The sequence below is a fragment of the Centruroides sculpturatus genome, unplaced genomic scaffold (assembly GCF_000671375.1).
Source record: "Centruroides sculpturatus isolate CEXI.00-Female unplaced genomic scaffold, Cexi_2.0 scaffold1198, whole genome shotgun sequence".
Lineage (NCBI taxonomy): Eukaryota > Metazoa > Arthropoda > Arachnida > Scorpiones > Buthidae > Centruroides > Centruroides sculpturatus.
The window spans coordinates 214834-234186 of NW_019385412.1; the positions used below are offsets into that span (position 1 = coordinate 214834).

The following is a 19353-nucleotide window of genomic DNA, read 5'->3' on the forward strand; positions in this document are numbered from 1 at the left end:
GCTCTATCCTATAGAAAAACACGAAAAGGTTTTCAGTAAGCATCTTCCATCATTAAATAGTTAAAGGGATTTTTCCCCCTACTGTAAGACCTTTTAAATCAAACCCATCGTTGAGTTCTTTCAAGTCAACAATAAGAGATTTACATGCTGATTTATAAAGGAATTTTAAATAAATTTAATATTTTATTGTTCTCGAATCTGATATATCATCTTAGAAATTAAGCGAGGAAGCTTTCAACAAGTGATGCTACACAGTTTATACTTTTTTCCTCTTCCTCCTCCTCTCAATTCCAAGATGTACCAAAATTCTAATCAATGGGATTGTTTGAATTTAGATCTCATCATTACTTCTAACAACTAAGCTCGAATTTCTTGGCAAGAAGCCTTCCTGATTCAGACATTGGCAACTCTTCGTACATCACAAGGATCACGATAACCCACTTTTTATATTATTCTTTTCTTACTAATTATCGCGTGAATACTTTTTATTACTAATAATGATGTATTGGCTTCTCCAACACTTAATATATATATATATATATATATATATTTCTTATTTTAACTACGAGGAAATCTTTCATTTTTAAACCGGCGATTATTATTTAAGATACAGTTTGATTTGAAATTTTTATTTATAAAATGCCAAGTTGTAAATAAATATATATATTTATTGCAGCTACGCGAGTCAGTTTATGTGCCAAATAAGCTGAAAATGGATTGTAAAGGTGTCAGAGGTTGCCATGACTACAAGCTTTGGACTCGGCAGTCGTCAAATCACAAAAGGAAATCGTCAACTAACAACGTCGATGGTCAGAAAAGAAAACAAAAATATGAAATATAAAATAATACGTAAGAGTTGATTGGCATTATAACCACTTCGCAGCTTTTTTTTTTTACCTCTTCTCCGGCTTATTTTACGTGTATTATTCTAGCATTCGCCAGATGGAAGCACCGAATAAAATCTATAAAATGTTCGTATCTGCCGTAACAAATATTTATTTCCTCGATTAAAATAATTAAAAAGAAATTTGCTATTGTATTTTTTCCTCCTCCTCCCGTATGCTAACATCGCGGCATAGCACGGGAGCGCGGAGATGAAAATACCTTTACGAAAATGATAATTTTTTCGGCCTTGCACAATTGTATAGGAATACAATCGAGCATAGAAATGGCACGGTGGGTAAGAACGAGCCAGTTTAACTTGCCACTTTTGAGTCCTTACAGGCTGTATGCCAACATTAGTCTAAATATATCCGTTTCGTAAGCGTGACGTATTCTACACTTCCTGTTTAACGCTGCTCTAGCGGCGGGAAGGAGATAATCATCGTATAATTGAAAGGATCTTCCTACCCACTTATTAATATAAATAAATGCACTTACCACCGTCTGCGTACGTTTCGGATCCGTAGCCGTCTTGTAAGCCATTGGCCCACGTTCCTTCGTATTTGGCCCCGGAAGTTACACTTTGCCTGCCTCCGTATCTTCCTTTTAATCCTTGAGTCCATTCTCCTCGATATATCCATCGTCCACGTGTCTCGACTCCCAAACCATGCCGCTTGCCATTTTGCCATTGACCCTCGTAAGTGCTGTTAGTCGGCCACGTGTACACACCCGATACTTCGAAGCCGTAATGCCACGACCCGCAGTACTCCCCCTGACCTTTGGGACCCGTACAGACTCCGTGGCCGTGTGCTTTACCATCTTCCCAACCTCCACAGTAAGTACCACCGTCGTCGAAATCAAACCTTCCTCCGCTGGTCGTCTTGGGTTGGTACTGCGGTGTGCTCATCGCCTATCGACGATTCGTTAGTCCATCTTGTGGACATAAAAACACATCGGTTGATCGTCGACGGGAGTGTCGACCCCCGTCATGATGTTGGTTCTAGGGTAAGTTCGGTGCTTGGTCGATCAGACCCATGCACGCTCACTTAAACAACCCAGATAGTCACTCCTATACAATTGCTGCAACTTCCGTCGTAAATACACACTGATTGTTATGCGCATGCGCTGCAGCATCTATCCATCAAAAACACTCTTCTTCCATCTGGTGTCGGTAATTGAAAGTACACGTTCCATTTTTCCCTTATCAATTCTTAATTTGTTATTTTTTTTTATTTCGTCATTTATTAATAATTAATATTCTTAGTTATTCAGAAAAATATCGACTTTTATAAAATTATCGTTTCTTAGGTTCTAAATAAATAGCAACAAAGTTAATATTCAATATATTATATCTTACTGTAAACGAGTATATAACCTAAAATTTTATTATTGTTTTCGTATAAATTATTTTTTTTCGTTTATTTTAAAGCACTCTTATGTGTTTAATAGAAAACAAAATAAAAATTACACTACGAACATCGTCTGTAGCGACGAGTGCGCCGTTGCATCCGATGCTAAAAACACGTACTACAAATTATAATCTCGACAATATTTTTAGTTAATTTTAACTATTTAAAGTAAATAATTAAGTTTTATGAAAGATATAAAGTTAGAAATATTAAATTGGAATTTTATTATATAAAATATATATACTTTTTTGTTTATATTTTTCATATAAGAATTTTTTAATATACCGCCATCTGTCGATTAATTTAATTATTATTAATTAAACTACGTATATATATAATAAATTTAAATTTATAAAATCTAAAAAAAAATTAAATTAAATTAACTACCAAAAATTGAAACGAATTAAATGCTAAAAGTATTTTTTATGTGTAATTATCTTGCTTCCGGATTGTTTAATTTTTAAACAAATAAATTAAATATTAGTCCTTGAGCTATGATCTCAAGTACAGTTAATGTGTCAGATTGCCGATAGTTGGCGTTAGAGTCGCATTATGGCGAGAAGTTAATTTACCCATTTGGTTACTAGGTAGTTTTGTCGTTTTCGTGCATTTCGTAATTTTTTTCTACGAGAAAAAGAAACAAAAAGCATGCCGAATAAGATTCCACGTGGAAAATGGCAAACGGAGTGCTTATCCTTCGAATTTTCCTAATTGCCCTTTATATTTGTCAGTTAAAGTTCCTAAATTACAGCAGTCTCCACGCAAAAGAAAACTACTGCCAACATAAATAATAATTCAAAAGTAGCAACAGTATTATCGAGTAATTAAAATGTCATTTTAATAATTTTAGCTCAGGTAAACAAAATTAATTAATAAAAAATTCTTAATTTTAATATCAGTTAACATAATTGCTTAAGATTAAAATACAGGTACTGTGTTAAATTTATTGCTGCTCTTCGGTAACCAAAGACTTTCTAGAAAACAAATGCAAAGTAATTGTGTAAAGAATTAATCAGCTGTTTGATGTTTTAAACAGCCATTATTCCAATCAATACATTAAGACAAGATTCAGGGGAATTGCTAGTAAAGAAAGATTTTTGTTCTTAGATTTGTTTTTATGTACAGTACATATTTAAAACAAATTAATCGTATTGTGTCACAAACTTTTCATGTAATGGAAGATTGCAATTAAATGGCTTGATCACTGGGAAGATTTAACAGATGTTGAAAACAATGTAAGAAAAAAAATGGAGGTATTCTTAGTAAACAGACTTCTGAAAGTCTGAGTCTAGAATAGAAACTTCATCAAGTCCTTATCTACACATTTATTTAAAAAAAAACAATGTAGTTGAAAATTGTACCTATTAATTTTTGAACTGATTTTTCGTGTATGTAGGGCGTAAAAATTATTTGAATATTTATAATTCCTAGGAAGATCAAGGACACGGTTTGAAGTGGAAAATTCCACGGGGTAAAGCGCAACTAGACGTGTTTAGTGGTTTTATCCATTCGATCACTGTTGGAATTCACTTGACTGCTCATAGTAATTATAAAGGAATTAATGGTTTTTCGATTGTATTTTTGATTAACAGGAACCTTTAACCTTACCCATCATGGTTCGGGCAAGCTAGCAACTGGAATTGCTGGAAAATGTCTTCGAGGGTTTGTATGGAATGGGTCCCTTTTGCTACTGTGCGCCGCTTTTTTAATCATATTTTTTGGAGCAAATTAAATACTTAGAATGTCGTTATTAATTAATAAAGAGAAGTCTTAAAGAATTTTTTGTTGTAAAAATATTAATATTATAGAAGTAGGAATCACTTTGGGTTTTAATGCATTTCATTCTGTTCTAACTTTTAGAGACTGTGTTCTGATTTTCAAATTTGTATTGAATTTTAAAGTTGCACTAATTAAGAAAAAAATTTCCGAGTAGTCCCCTCCACCTATAATTGGCTGAGTGAAAGGTGGTTTTAATCTTGAACCCTGTCTTCTCTATCGTAAGTAACCCTTGCAAAATACAAGGTAATGTTATCCAGACAATATTATGGTTGCCTATGTCATGTGAGTAATGAATTTATAATTAATGCAAACAATAATGTTTTTAGGCTATATACTTATGCATATTACAGAACATGTATGGAGAAGTGCTATTACTACTAATAATAGCACTTCTCCCAATGGGAGAATATCATATTTTACGTCGCACTGTTTTAATTTATTCATATAATTCCATCTCATAATCTTACAATATTGGTAATATTCTATGTTCGGGAGAGGGGTGAAACCCCCACCCCCTTTGTAATCACAAAATGTCTAATGAACCACACCCCTACGAGCAATCCTTCACGAGGTATAGCCCAAAAACGGGCCGCGCGAAGTCGCGGCGCGCGTCGCTCTGCTAAGAGTATCGGGGGCGACATTTCCGGCTTACCCATTTGGGTAATCCGATTATCAACCCAATACACGTGAGTTAGATCACGTGAATTGACTGCGCGCGCTGCTAACCACACATTCTAACTGCCGATGTAAAAAGCGAAGAAAACATTTTACACTAACCTTCAAAAGCGACTCCTCTTGCGTATCCCGCGACGCCTTTCCCTACTTGAGACGCCTAGCCTCTTCATGATGTTATGGGGAGGACGGGGTGAGGCCGCTGGTTCCCGCTTCCGCTAGGTCCTTCGGGTCGACGACTAAGGTGTTCGTTGTGTCCGATGTCTGAAAAATTACATAATGCAGGTTTCACATTTGCAAAGAACTATCCTTTGGTCGCGCGCACTATACACAAGCTGCACTACTCACTGGGGGGCCGTCATCTCCCTGCGGTTCCTCTTCGTCAGAAACATTGTGCTCGTCTGGCGGCTGATATTGGTCCACGGGCACACCGATCGTCTTCAGTTGGAGACCCTCGGGGCCCGGGGTAGACGGCCACAATATGCTCGACGAACTGCCGGAATTTTGCCGCTGGTGTTGTCAACTGGGACAGAAGCTTGATGTTTTGTTGCTGAGAAACGGAAACCTTCGCAACTTCATGGCAGATTTTAAACCAATTTACCGCTGTTTGTATGGCCACGTCGCATTCTCTCGCGGCGAGGGTAACCGGTTGCTTCAAGATCCATGCATATATCAGCATTAGGACCTGTTAAATAAAAAATATTATCTCATTTACTACATACAACTACTACTAAAAATTTGCACATTTGTGTTAAATTACTATAAAACAGTACGGCATTTGATTGCTATTAATCCTAATTAACACTTTGAGTAAATATTACAAGTTTAATCTAGAGTTTTTATACTTTTAACGTAATTATTAACTAAATTTTATTCAAATTTATTGAAAGACACTCCCGGCAGTTTCCTTGTGAGTTGTCCAATCTATTCACTTTGTTCACCCCTCGGGCTACTGATTTTCTTTTGTCTTACATATGAGTCACCAGGCACACCCTAACGGATAGGATAAACAGGAACAGGAACATTCCAGAAAGACGAGACAAATAAGAAAGGAAAGAAAAATATGGTTACCGAAAATATAATGCCAATGCCACGATATCATACCTTTTGAGCCGAGAGCCGAGTACCTTCAAAAAACGTATTCTTGGTACAAGAGATCCCGCCGATGCACTTGGCACGCCAGACAAAGCCGCCAGTTCGTCTCCTCTTTTTTTCTTTTTCTTTTAATTTCATACAGCAGTAGATATATCCGAACTGCGACGGATCCGGTTTCTTCTCCATCGCGCCTGAAAAATACGACAAATTGAATTAGCTAACGGATATCCGCGTAAAGCACTCATGGCACAGGCAGAAATCAAGGAAAACTTACCTCCGCAACGAGGACAAGGCGGAATGAAACCGGTTAAGTCCGGATGTGGAACCATTCCCACCAGATGACAAAATTTCTGGGCTGCATCTTCGATGGGAAAATAGCGATAAAATGAGAAACACGTCAAGTTTTCGAAAATTTCCGATGGATTAACATCGGAACTCTCAGAAACGGGTTCCATACAAAACGGCATTTTCAAATAAAGTAACGAACAGCACGAACATGTTGCCAGATTTGAAAGTCAAAAAGTACCAAAGTTGTGCTCTAAAAGTAGCCGATTTAAGCAATGAAGGAAAAAATATATCTTAATTTTTTTAAGAGATACAGTAGAACCTCGATTATCCGCCCCCGATCAACCGACCCCTCGGTTAACCGACCGTCCTAGTCGGCAAATTTCAAATGTCCGCTAGTGATGTGGCGCTACAATAGCGACGATTATTATTTTTAAAAAGTTTTTGTTAGGTTTAACATCGATGAAAATTCAACGCAAAATAGGTTAATAGCGATAAACTAATATACTAATTACATGGGATATAATAATATACTACACTAATAATGGATTTTTTCATACTTTTCGGTTATCCGACTTTTCAATTATCCGACCAACCCCAGTCCCCAATTAGGGCGGATAATCGAGGTTCTACTGTATCTCCAATTGGTGTCTACTTGAGCAATCAGATTGTGCAATTTCGTACTTTCCGAGTATCGCGATTAACTGATAATGGTAGGCTAAAATAACCAAGCTCTTTATATTGATATATTTTTCGTTTTAGTGTTTCTTATACATACGAACATTCCGTGTATCTGTATCAATTCATTTGTGGGCCCATTATGACTTAAGCCCATTATGGGTTTAGCCAGGCCCACAATGGGACGACCGGGTTGGTGAGGATGGGTCCTGACATATCCAGACGGACCACCTCCCGAAAAATTCACGGAGATTTATCGACTCGATCCCCGGTCCCCCAGAGCGGTAGGCTGCCACCTTGGGTTTAAAGACCAAAGAGTCTCGATTGTAAAATTTAACCATGAAATGAATTATCTTGCCGACAGAGCATTCAAAGTAACCACGAAAAAAATTTAGAATGCCGGGTACCATTCGAAAAAATTCGAGAAGATACATCACCGCGTGTACTAACTTGCGCTTTCATAACTTCTAAATTTTCATTCATAAAACCACATAATGGATCCCGAAACAAAACTGTATGAGCCATGGAGGACGCCATGTTGTTTCCCACCGTAAACTACCGCTACAAGCAGCCGTTTTTGCCGTCTGACAGCGTGCACTCCTACAGGAATTTAGGAACGCGTTTGGCAGGAAATTTTAAACTGGTGCCGCTCGCGCGGAGGAATAAAAAAATACACTCCTTGACCGCTCGGCCATCCGACCGTCCAATAGGACACGTTAGGTAGGGTAAGAATAAAATTTAATGCAAATTCTACACGGAAAATAATATTCACGGAATAATATAACACGGAATTATCTACAGTGTTATTAGCAAGCGCCAAATCCGACAGAGGGCTCTGTTTTTGAGCCAAGATGGCTGCCGGAACAGGTAAGGAACCGACCACGTGTTTGTTCAGTGCATGAGCCGATTCAGTTTCTATCGGTGACGACTACTGCGAGGACCAAATGAAGAACAAATCATTGAATTTATGTCAATTCTAGACTATATCGGCCACAGGAAACGTTGTCTTGTAGAAGGTGAAGCCGTTTTGGATGCTGGACACATCGTATTTTGTGGATTAAACTCTAACAAAAACACCAAAATTCATGTTGTTGCTTTAATGTTGCAATCTCAGATATTGGCATTTTAATACATCTCAATTACAGGGAGAATGCACGTGCAAAGCGGAGCTGTCTGGTTTTTGTAAACATGTGATAGCATGTTTATTACACGTTAACAGGTGAGAAGTATTTAAATATTTGAAGCAGTATACACCATGTTCCAATATAAAAACAAAGTTTTATTTATCATAATAGTTAAAATTAGTGCTAATCTGAAGGCTGTTCTGCTGAGTCATTCAGCACTTATACAACATAGTCCAGTCAAAAGTTTGTAGCACACATTATGTTTTGTGTGTGCGCACTGTACGTCTCATATATTCAAAACGGCTTCACCTTCTACAAGACAACGTTTCCTGTCGCCGATATAGTCTACAATTTGACAAATTCAATGATTTGTTCTCCATTTGGTCCTCGCAGTAGTCGTCACCGATAGAAACTGAATCGGCTCAGGCACTGAACAAACACGTGGTCGGCTCCTTACCCGTTTCGGCAGCCATCTTGGCTCAAAAACAACGCCCCCTGTCTGATTTGGCGCCTGCCAATAACACTGTAGATAATTCCGTGTTATATAAATTCGATGTTGTACGAGTCACTTAGATTTTACAAATACGTCTGCCGGGCTGTAAACGACTCACGTATTTGTAAAATCTAAGTGACTCGTACAACATGAAATTCATATAACACGGAATTATCTACAGTGTTATAGAGGAGGCTACTGTATACCATATATAAACAATTTTATATTTTCCATTTTACGTAAATATGTATATTTTAAAAAGTTATATAAATTATGAATAAAAATTATTTCCTTTTTACATCGTGCGTCTCGCACGATGTAAAAAGTACCTAGGGTGAGAAATGTGACCGGAAATGACGTACGTATAGTCGCGTGCTACATAATTAAAAGCGAGTTTTCAGCTGAGCGAGGAGCGGCCCGATTTTAGGGGGCTATATCTCGTAAAGGGTCGCCTGTAGGGGTGTGGTTTATTAGACATTTTTTTATCGTTCAGGGGGGTCTACAGTTTGGGGGTTAACCCCTCCTCAACAATGTTTTTCACTAAAAAAAATCATTCAATTTTAATTTTTGGGGTGAACTGAAAGATGGAGTGGTAACATTAATCATTTTTAAATGTCTTTTAATCCAATCTTAATCTAGCAACCTTAAAACATACAATATTGTATGTTTTAAGGTTGTATTGTTGTTTAATTAATTTTATTTAAAAATGAAGTGATTTTAAATTATTTACTACTACTTTACATTATAATATGAACTTTAATTACAATTGTAATTGGAAAGTACAAAAAGGAACTCTTGTTGTATTAAGCAGGTTTTAAAAATAATCTTTTCCTTCATATTTTTACAATTGAACTTTGAAATATAGAGCATAAGACTCTTTTACATTCAAAAAATTATACTTCAAAAATAAATTTGTAATAAAATAAACATATAACACATCAAATTTGTACTATTATTGATATTTACATGTAAGCAGCCCATCCTACATACATTTGACACAAATTTCTTTCATCAGTTGCTTCCATAATTAGGTAATTGACCTGTCCTTCAACAGACAAAGGAAGTAATTGTGGTTTGTTTTTACTTTTTACAATACCTTTTAATCTCTGTTCAATATTCTGTACATGAATTTCACCAGTTTCGGGTTTAGATGAGCCCACCATTGGTTTACTCCATTCTACAAGTGGATCGTGAATAAATGGTTTTAAAACACTCATGAGAGAATCGGTTTGTGTCCTCATAAGTCTCATTGTCACTTCGCATGCTTTACGATAAATACCTTCGTATCCTGTTGGTCCCATGGCATCTATCATATTGTGTGTGAGGCGAAATGGAACTTTCTCGGGCCAATCAAATGTCTCTCCTTTATTAAAGAGACAATTAAAATCTACATGAACGGTATCACCACAACTAGAGTCGAATAAAATATTTTCGCCGTGTCTATCACCGAGTCCGAGAATATAACCGACGGTGCTCATGACGGCTGTTGTTCGAGCATACGAAAGACGAGCCATATACCACGCCGTGGGATCGGGAAATGTTTTCAAAAACCAATGTGCAAACATTGGAGGGTAATGTGGTAAAAATTTTGTCTTGAAAATGCTAAGCTTTTGTTCTAATGTCATACTTAGTTGTGGCATCCATTTACGTATTTCATCTGAGGTAGTAAATAACTTATGTTCTTTATAAATATTATTAAGAATCCGTCTAAGACCAGATAAATTTGGAATCCATTCGATAAGTCCACACTCTTCATTTAAAGGAACAACAGTATAAGTTCTAATATATAGCTGTCGTTTTCTTGATTCAGCATCTTTCTTTAAAAATCTGTTGACTAGATTATTAAATTCCATCAGTCTACAATCTTTCCTTAAATCATCTTTTGGTTTACACATCATCACATATAATTTTCCATCACTTCCACGAATAGTAACTTTTTTGGGTTTTTGCAATGAAGTCAAAATTTCAACTTTATCTAAAAATTCAACAATGTAAACTGGAGATTTGGGAAAAGGATTATAATCTGTCTGCAAACTGAAATCTGTAGTTGGTAATGTTATTGTCATCAATGATTGTAATGGTAACATAATTTTACTAAATGATCCATCACTCAAAAGGCGTGGCAATGTACTTAAATTACTTTTTATACTAAGCGAAGTATCATTAACTGATTTATTGCATAATTCTACTAACTTTTCAGTGAGAGAAATACTATCAGATATAAATTTTGTTAAATCTGGTTGAATCTTCTTTGCCAGACTAAATATTTCCCGGCACCTCTGAACCCTCATTGGATATGATGATTTTGAAACGGCAATCATCATCCACATTGATTGTTGTGGATAAGCAACAAGTAATTTTGAAATGATTCGTTGCAGTTGATTAACAATTCCTTGATGTGGATGACATATTCTAGAGATTAACTGTGGAAAAGCAGTCATAAAAAGAAACAATGGTAATTTATCTACAAGAGTAACAACAATTTTGTTTGTAAGGTGAGATAATGCAATCTCAGATTGTGTAAATGAACTGGAATGTCTATTCTTTTTACTATCACCAATCTGAGAGCCCAATTCAAACCACAATGACAATAAGCGAGGCATTGAATGATAAACATGTTTACATCCAAACTGTAGAGACAAACCAAAATTTTTGATTACTTTACCAGCCAATTCAATTTTCCTGTCCAATTTTTCTATAGAATTCAAAACACGATCAAAATATTTGGCTAAGTAAAAGTAACTATCTTCCCAATTTGGATTTATATTGACAATTTCCTGATACATTTGTAATAAAGAATTACTTTCCACTAAAGCAGACTCTTCACTGTATCTAGCAAGCATAAGCTTAGCTTTGGCACAGGTAAGCTGCATTTCTAATGAGTTCAATGATTCTTCACATTTTAATGCAATTGTATCGGAAAAATATTCTTGTATACCTTTCTGTAGAGTATTGATAGCCTGCTCTTGCTCTCCTTTATTCCAATGCCATTTTGCTTTTTCTAAAAATACTTGTGGCAAATTATAACTACTTGCATCTAATAAACAACTGAATGCTCTTTGTAAATGCCCACATTTTCTTGCTAATTTAGCACTCTCAAGCCAACAGAGACCTTTTTCTTGATTAATTTTCTCATTAAGCTCTCTATGCTCTGTTTCAGCAATTGTCAATAAGGATCTTTGTAAACTTAGAATTGGCTCTTTATAACGAAGTGACGCTTGAGTTAACTGTCTTCGAGTTTTCCATTCTTCTAAAACCTTTTCTACATCTAATATTTTACCAGAAAGACTTTGTTCTTTTTCTGGTAGGCTTAAAAATGCTTTAAGTCCAGTTTCAAGATCAGTCAGCATATGTAATCTTGTGAGATATTGATAACCTCTTTGATATCCTCCATCTTCCATAGCAGCAGCTGAAAGAGGACCCATCTGTTTACTTCTAACTTGATTTAATTCTTTCCAAAATGCATCACTATCTTTTTCTTTTCCAGCTAATAATATTTTGCCAATGCCAACATTCCAATGATCTACAGATTTATGAACATCTAAAAATGATTTTAAATTATCCCAGTTTGCTAATTTCCAGGCTGCTTCTACCTGATAAGAAGCAATATCATTTTTCCATTCTGATTTATTTTCTAATAAACCTGTAGCATATTTTAATGCAGTGTCTGGCTGATCAAGTCTCATTAAACAATGCAATAAACCTAAATGATGTGAGTGATCATCAGGATGAAGCCGTACAGCCCTTTCATAACAAGCAAAAGCTTCTTGCATTTGCCCCGCAATTTCATACTCTAAAATTTGTTCTTCTAAAGTTGGTTCATCCTGTCTAATTGCTGAAATTCCTGATACACCATCTGGTTCATCTAATGAAAAGTACAATTTCTGTAAAAATCCTAGCATTTTCTGTAATTCTTTTGGATTAGATCTAATATGAAGTTCTAAATACATCAAGGCTCTTGCAAATGCATTACATTTAAACGATGCTTGAGCAAGTAAATCTTGTGGAATTCGATTAATAAATTCTTTTACCTGAGAGAAACCAGGTAACAAATTTTTATTTGAGCAATTTTTCCTTGTGTTTAATACTGATAATGACTGTTGATGATGAACCCATCTATTTAAATAATCTAAAACAGAAAACACAGTTTGAGCACTGAGATGACACTGAACTTCAATAGATTTCTGAGGATGTAATTGTTCACAATGTTTAAGAACAGTTATGACTTCGGTATATAATTCTTCTCTTTCATTATCGGTAGCTTCTCTAATAACATACATTACAACATATGGTAACAAATAGAGTGCACAGCTAGTATCATATTTAACAATCATTAAACAAGAATGGAAAACTTTTGAAACTGTTTCAGTGTGAATTTTTACAACAAGATCAGCAATCCAGTTAGTTACCCAATGCTTAAATGTATCTCCAAATGAACTTCCGTAGATTGGTTTCTGAATATTTTTACCTGATTTGCTTTGACCAGGAATATATTTTGATCGCAATAATGGGCTAAGAATTTCCTGAACATCTATAGGAAACCTTTTCCATAAATTATTTCCAGAACTAGGAGGATTACTAATATCATTACATTGATATATTTGTAATAATTCTTGAATAGCATAAGAAGAACAATCTTGGGTACGGCTTTCTTCAGCAGCTAAAAATGAATGAACTAATTTTTGAATTAAATCAAAAGCAAAATTTTCTTCTTCAATGCTACTATGAAAATGAACATTATTTTTAGCTCCGGTATTTACTGTTTCAAGTCTTCCAGGATCAATGGCGCCAATTTCTCCAAATACTTCAGCAAGAAGACATTGAATTCGAGTATCAGTTTCCTGACAGCTCATCATTACCATGCTGAGCAACCTAGATACCAGAGGATCTACAGTCTCTCTTCCCATCAGATGTTCATGTAAAGTGCATTGATTTACTTGCAATAATTGTTTAACTTTAATTAGTGCATATAAACGAACTTCAATATTTTCATGCTCAACTCCTTTGAGTGAATGAGCCATTAATGAATGAAAATCTGATTGATTCGAAGGTTTTTCTGTATATTCTTTCAAAACTGTATTTACTTCATTTAATTCTGGTAAATCTGGAATAAAATATAAGTCATAGAAATACTGGTTTAACTGAATTTGATTTTCTACTATTAAAAAATGAAATATTTCAGATACACCCTGAGGATCTAACTTCAATAATGGTAATAAAGTTGCTAAAATTTGATTCAATAATGTTCCTAATGATGACAATTCAACATTTACGATAAATGTTTTCCATCCTTTACAACAAGTTTTCGGAAAATCATTTTCAGTGAAACGTAATGCAATTCGTAACGTTGCCATTACCTTTATGCGAACAGGTGTTATACGCTGTGGTCCCATTAATTCCATTACACAAATAAAACTTTCTAAAGCTAGTCTCTTCTCATTTAACGAAATATATGAATTTAGCAGTTGTGAATCAAAATATGCTATAAAACCTAGAAGTCTAGGTTGTAAGAATTTTGCTAAATCTTCATTTTGAATAATAGGATTTGAACTGTTATAATTTTTATCTTTAGTTGCCAACATTATTAAACCATTAAACACTTGCTCATAATGAGAACTCAAATATAGTAATAGTTCATTATGCGTTCTCTGATAGTCATAACGCAATAAACTTCCAAGTTCAATATCCGTTTCATCTTGAGAAAATATTAATGCTTTTTCTAATTCAGTTTTTGAACAATTACATACTAAGTAAGAAAATATATATTTGAAATTATTTACGTATATTTGTCTCACTGGAATATTTAACTGCTTTGCAAATATCTTAATTAAATTTGACGACGATGACGATGCCTTACTAACCAAGTAAGGAATGTTAAGACGAATTGTATTCTGCAAAAACGAATTAACATTTACAAAATTAAAAGGACTTATCATAAATTCAAGAATATTCAAAATAGATACACTATCATTGTTTTCGTATTCTAGTAATATATCCATTAAGGAATATGTTAACTGACATTTAAACTTTTTATACAAATCAATCATTTTTACTCCTCTTATTTCTGCTAATTTCTGTAGCTGTGTTCTAGCAACTAAAGATACATTTGATATTACTGATCTCATACCTTGCATTAGGCTTATAATTGACACTAATAGCAATTCATCATCATCAACAACTTGACCTATAGATCCAATTGTAGTTAGCACAGTCAACTGAAGCTGAGGATTAATCTTTGAAGTAGCTGCAATTAAAGCTGTCTTTAAATTTGTTACCAACATTTTTGCTAAATTAGGGTTAATAATGAAACTGTTTTTTTGATACATCAATAAATATTTTATATTTTCACTAAAAGAAACTCGCACATCAATATTTTCACACGTCAATAGTTTCATGATCACTTCCAATAGTTTTTCATCCACTTCCATATGAAAAAAGAATGATGAAAAGCTTATTAAAGTATTAATGCAAATATTGCTATCTGAAGAATCTATACAACGAACAAAAATATTCTGTAACCATGTTTTCAAAAAACCACTGCAATTAGCATTAGCAGCCAATTCTTTAGCATCACATTTCAAACAAAAACAATGTAACTTTGCAGACTCAAACTCCATTTCTGACTGCTGAAGTCTCCTCAAAGAACAAGTAGAAGCAGCAATGCAAGCTATTTTTCCAATCAATTTTGAAATCATAGATAGTGAAGAGTTTTCTAATGAAATAGAATTGCAAAGTACATCATGATATTCTATTCCAAGCACACACAAAAAACTTGCTAGTGAATTGATGATAGCAGATTTTAAGTTTTCTTTGTTTAATGAATATTGAATAATATGAATTCTCCATTTAGGAGAAATTTTTTGAGGTAGTATAGATAATGCAGGAATTGTTTTTATACAAAGATTCGACATATCTAGTTTCATCCAATGCGATTTTAATTCTGGAGAAAACTGATGAAACTCTAAATCATAAATATTTTCACTATTCAATTCAACAATCCAAGGAATAGATAAAATAATACTTATGACATTATAGTCTTGCTCTTTTAACAGAATGATATCTTGAATATTAAGTATACAATCACAAATAAATATAAATTGTTCTAATATATCTGATGATAGTTCAGTAGGAGAATAAACTATTAATAAAATCATATCCCAAATTGGTTGTAAATAATTATATAACTGATATAGTTTATTATTTTTGATATCCATTGAATATGAAATTATACTGGTTACTTGAAACATTATGTCAACACAAGAAGCTATACCACAAATGCATTTCTTTACATCTTTAAAAGTGCCAAATTTTGAATCAGATTTAACTTTATCCACAAGATGATTGCTTCTATTTTGAATTAAAAGCCATAACTGAGAGTTAGTCAAAAGTTTTGATGGATCACTTATTTTTTGCATGTTACGACTGTTGTTCACACACTTATTTTCTATCATTAAGTTGTTATTATTTTCAAACTTGTAATTATTTATTTGCTGTATAATTATGTAAGTAAATAATGACGTAACACTTGCAGGATCTTCTGTTTCACCAAAACTTGCCAATAATTTCAAAATAAGATTTTCTAATAGTAGTTTTGATACTGAATTTTTGATATATTCAGTTAATTGCAACATTACTATTAAATTTTGAATAATTGCATCTGCTAAGCACTTTTCTTTTATTTGAGAAAATCCATACTTGATCAGATAAGTTATTAATTCTTCAAGAGCATAATAGAGTACAAATTTATCTATTAAAATATAACTTTTATCGTCTTTTATTAATCCGAAAATTTTTAACGAAGCCGATGCAACAGTTTTCTCAAATCCATTACAGTTATGTTTATGCATTTCACCAGAACAATATAAACCAAATATAGCTTGCACACAGTTAATTAAATTAGTAAGGCAAGCTTTTGAAATTGATGACTCTGAAAAATCAATCAAATCTTTGATAATATCAAATGCATATTTTTTATTTTCAAAATTCCCTAATTCTAACTGCAGACATAAAATATTCCAAAGTGTGTTTATTTTGTCTGGAAGATACTGAATTACATCCAGTAATATCTGAAGTAATAACTTCAATATATTCCCTTGAAAGACATTACTCGCTTCTGTACTCGTAATGCACCAAACGGATCGTTCGACCAAATTACCGCCACATTTCGAACCAAGCAATTTTTGCAACTTATCGGACAAGACGGCGTATTCGTTAATGCAATATCCATTCTCGAAGTCGCCATCCAAAACGACCAACCGTCGTAGTATTTTGACGAGTGGCGAGACTAGCTGTTTAAACACGACGACGTCTCTCTTCTTTGCCAAATGAAAAATACTGAACAGAGTTTCGATACAACTATTATGAAGGATTTTAACGGCCGGAGAACTCAATATTTTAAGAAGCGTCGATACGATCCATTTCGTAAAACTGATACTTAATAAATAATCTTCAGAATATTCTGTATTTTTTTCATTAAAATTTTGTCTTTCTATTGAAATAAATGCCGTTGGAATAGAATCTGTGCAGTTTCTGATGCAAAGTAGCAAAGAAAATTGTAATTTCGAATTATTGTCAATGTCAGTAGATAATCGCTGGATATCCGAGAGCAACGTCTTCACTAAATTACTTAATCTCATCCTCATCACTGGAGGATCGGATTCGGATGATAAATTGTCACCAGCAAAATTACACGAAGATGCTCCATCTCCAAACATAGGTAAATTTTCTTCAGCGCTCATTTTAAATAGTGGCACTTTCCTTACCACGATTTATGAATAAACACGTTAAAACATTTGTATACGTCTTATTTTCTACTATTAAAACATAATTTAAACAGAATAAAGTCACTACGTAACTCATAACAAATCAAAATACCACCTTTTCTTCTTCGTCTCGCTGTCATTTGTCGATTTACATTTTAAAAACAAAACAAAGTAGAGAAAAATAGCCCAAAATCCTTAAAATAAATTAAACATAAAAGTAATTAAAACTTTTTTCTTTTAATAAATTTTTGACGTTGTTGATATTATTTAAATAATTATGGCAAATTATAATTTTTAAAAATTTTATTCTCTACGGCAGGGGTCCCCAAATCATGACCAGCGTTGGATCCAAATAATTAAAAACAGGGCCGGATGGCCGAGCGGTCAAGGTGGCAGCCTACCGCTCTGGGGGATCCGGGATCGAATCCGGACGGGTAAAGGAATCCCCAGGAATTTTTCGGGGGTGTTCCGTTCGGATATGTCGGGCCCCGTCCCTCACCACCCGGTCGCTCCATTGTGGGCCTGGCCGAACCCATAATGGGCCTGCTATAAGAGACCCCCTAGTGCCCACAGGGCGGAAAGAGTATTAAAAAAAAATAATTAAAAACAATAGTTTGCTAGTATTAGTCGAACAGAAACCACAGAGAGTAAGCAATGGCCATATTTATTTAGAAACAGAGGTCCCTATTTTTCGGAAACACCAAAACATGTATGAAAACCTAACTGATTTTTCAAAATAAACGGTATTTGTAATGTATTTTGTGTTCATGTATTTTATTAATCTTTAATAAAATTCTACGATTATTATTATTATTTTTTAAATTTATACATATATATGTGCTTGTGATATTAAATCGCTTCGGCCCGCTGCTGTTGTCAAAATTAGTAATGTGTCGTTTTAATTAAAAAGTTTGGAGACCCTGCTCTACGAAAATAACAGAGACTTATTCTAAACTTTTTTCGCCCCACGGGCAACAAGAGGGCAGTTTTACAAGTTGATCACGGGTTCGATGAAGCTCACAAAAGGATGCCAGAGTAACGAGGGATGGGGTCGACATATCCGGAATGGATCATCACCGAAAAATTTATAGGGTGCATGTACATTACGTTTCGGATGGATTTGCAAAATTGGACCAGTCTTTGTCACATGATTCAGATCGCATCTGTCTGTCATGTGAATAAATTTGCTTACAAAACGGCAAAATGGGAGAATGCACGCCATGCATTCTTGCCGTACAATTTAATAAAATTGTCTCTAAATATATATATATTTTCTATCACAGTTTATCGGTTATTTTAATAATGATATTTTTACTCACCATTTATAAGTTTTAAGTACTTTTCATTGTCGACAGTTAAACATATTTCTTTGCTGTCAATTATAAGCTTGTCTTTAACAATGGTGGTGGCCATCTTTAATCTTTTTTATCCGATTCAAACGATCCTACCTTCTGTTCAAATTAGTTTTGATCGCTATCCAGTTGATCCTAGATGACGTTTGTATACGCAGATAGAGATTGATCAGATTGCTATAGTTTATTTGTATGCGTGATTTGAATGATCAGAGTATTCTTGGATCAGTTTCATTTCAAAAGTATATGCATCCCTAAGGTTTTCGATATACATGGATTAAGGCCTGATGGCCGAGCGGTTAAGGTGGCAGCCTACCGCTTTGGGGAAAGCGAGATCGATCCGGACGGGTCGAAAAATTCCCAAGAATTTTTCGGGGGTGGTCCTGCCTCATAATACAAAACCCTTAAGTATTGATCCTGCTTCGTCAAATGGAATTACAAAGTACAAAGAGAATGTATCTTAATCATAGGGAGGTTATTTTAGTTTTCGGCAGATCAGTAAAAGTAAAAAAAATATATAATATTTGCAGTTAATTTTATAGTTAATTGCATTGCGATCATATAAACAATAGTTTTGTAGATAAAACCACTGAACACTAGTATCAGGCGGTCGTCTACTTTCGTACATTTTATTTTCGTACAATTCACTATTTCGTACACATTTCATACTTTCGATTATTATCGATATACATGACAAAACGCTCGAACTTTCATGTAATGATTCTCCCCTTCTCATGAACTATCCCTCCCCAACTCTCCGACATTAATCACGTCCATTTTCGGCGTCACAGGTTCAGTCTTGAGCAGAGACGTCTTGAGTTA

At 34.4% G+C, this 19353-nt stretch overlaps 2 protein-coding genes across 2 annotated transcripts in view; both read right to left on the bottom strand.

The window, feature by feature from the left end:
* The window catches only part of LOC111638685 (junctophilin-1-like), a 40476-nt gene extending 38481 nt beyond the window's left edge, over positions 1 to 1995 (bottom strand). The window contains exon 1 of the mRNA XM_023384432.1: positions 1381 to 1995. Within this exon, the coding sequence (XP_023240200.1) occupies positions 1381 to 1789 (409 nt within the window). The 5' untranslated portion in view covers positions 1790 to 1995. The remainder of the gene's footprint in view (positions 1 to 1380) is intronic.
* A 7216-nt stretch (positions 1996 to 9211) lies between these two features.
* On the bottom strand, positions 9212 to 17320 carry LOC111638687 (serine/threonine-protein kinase ATR-like). Its single transcript, XM_023384435.1, has one exon. The coding sequence runs from the start codon at positions 17153 to 17155 to the stop codon at positions 9380 to 9382; it is 7776 nt and encodes a 2591-aa protein (XP_023240203.1). The 5' UTR covers positions 17156 to 17320; the 3' UTR covers positions 9212 to 9379.
* Between the last annotated feature and the right edge of the window lie 2033 nt (positions 17321 to 19353).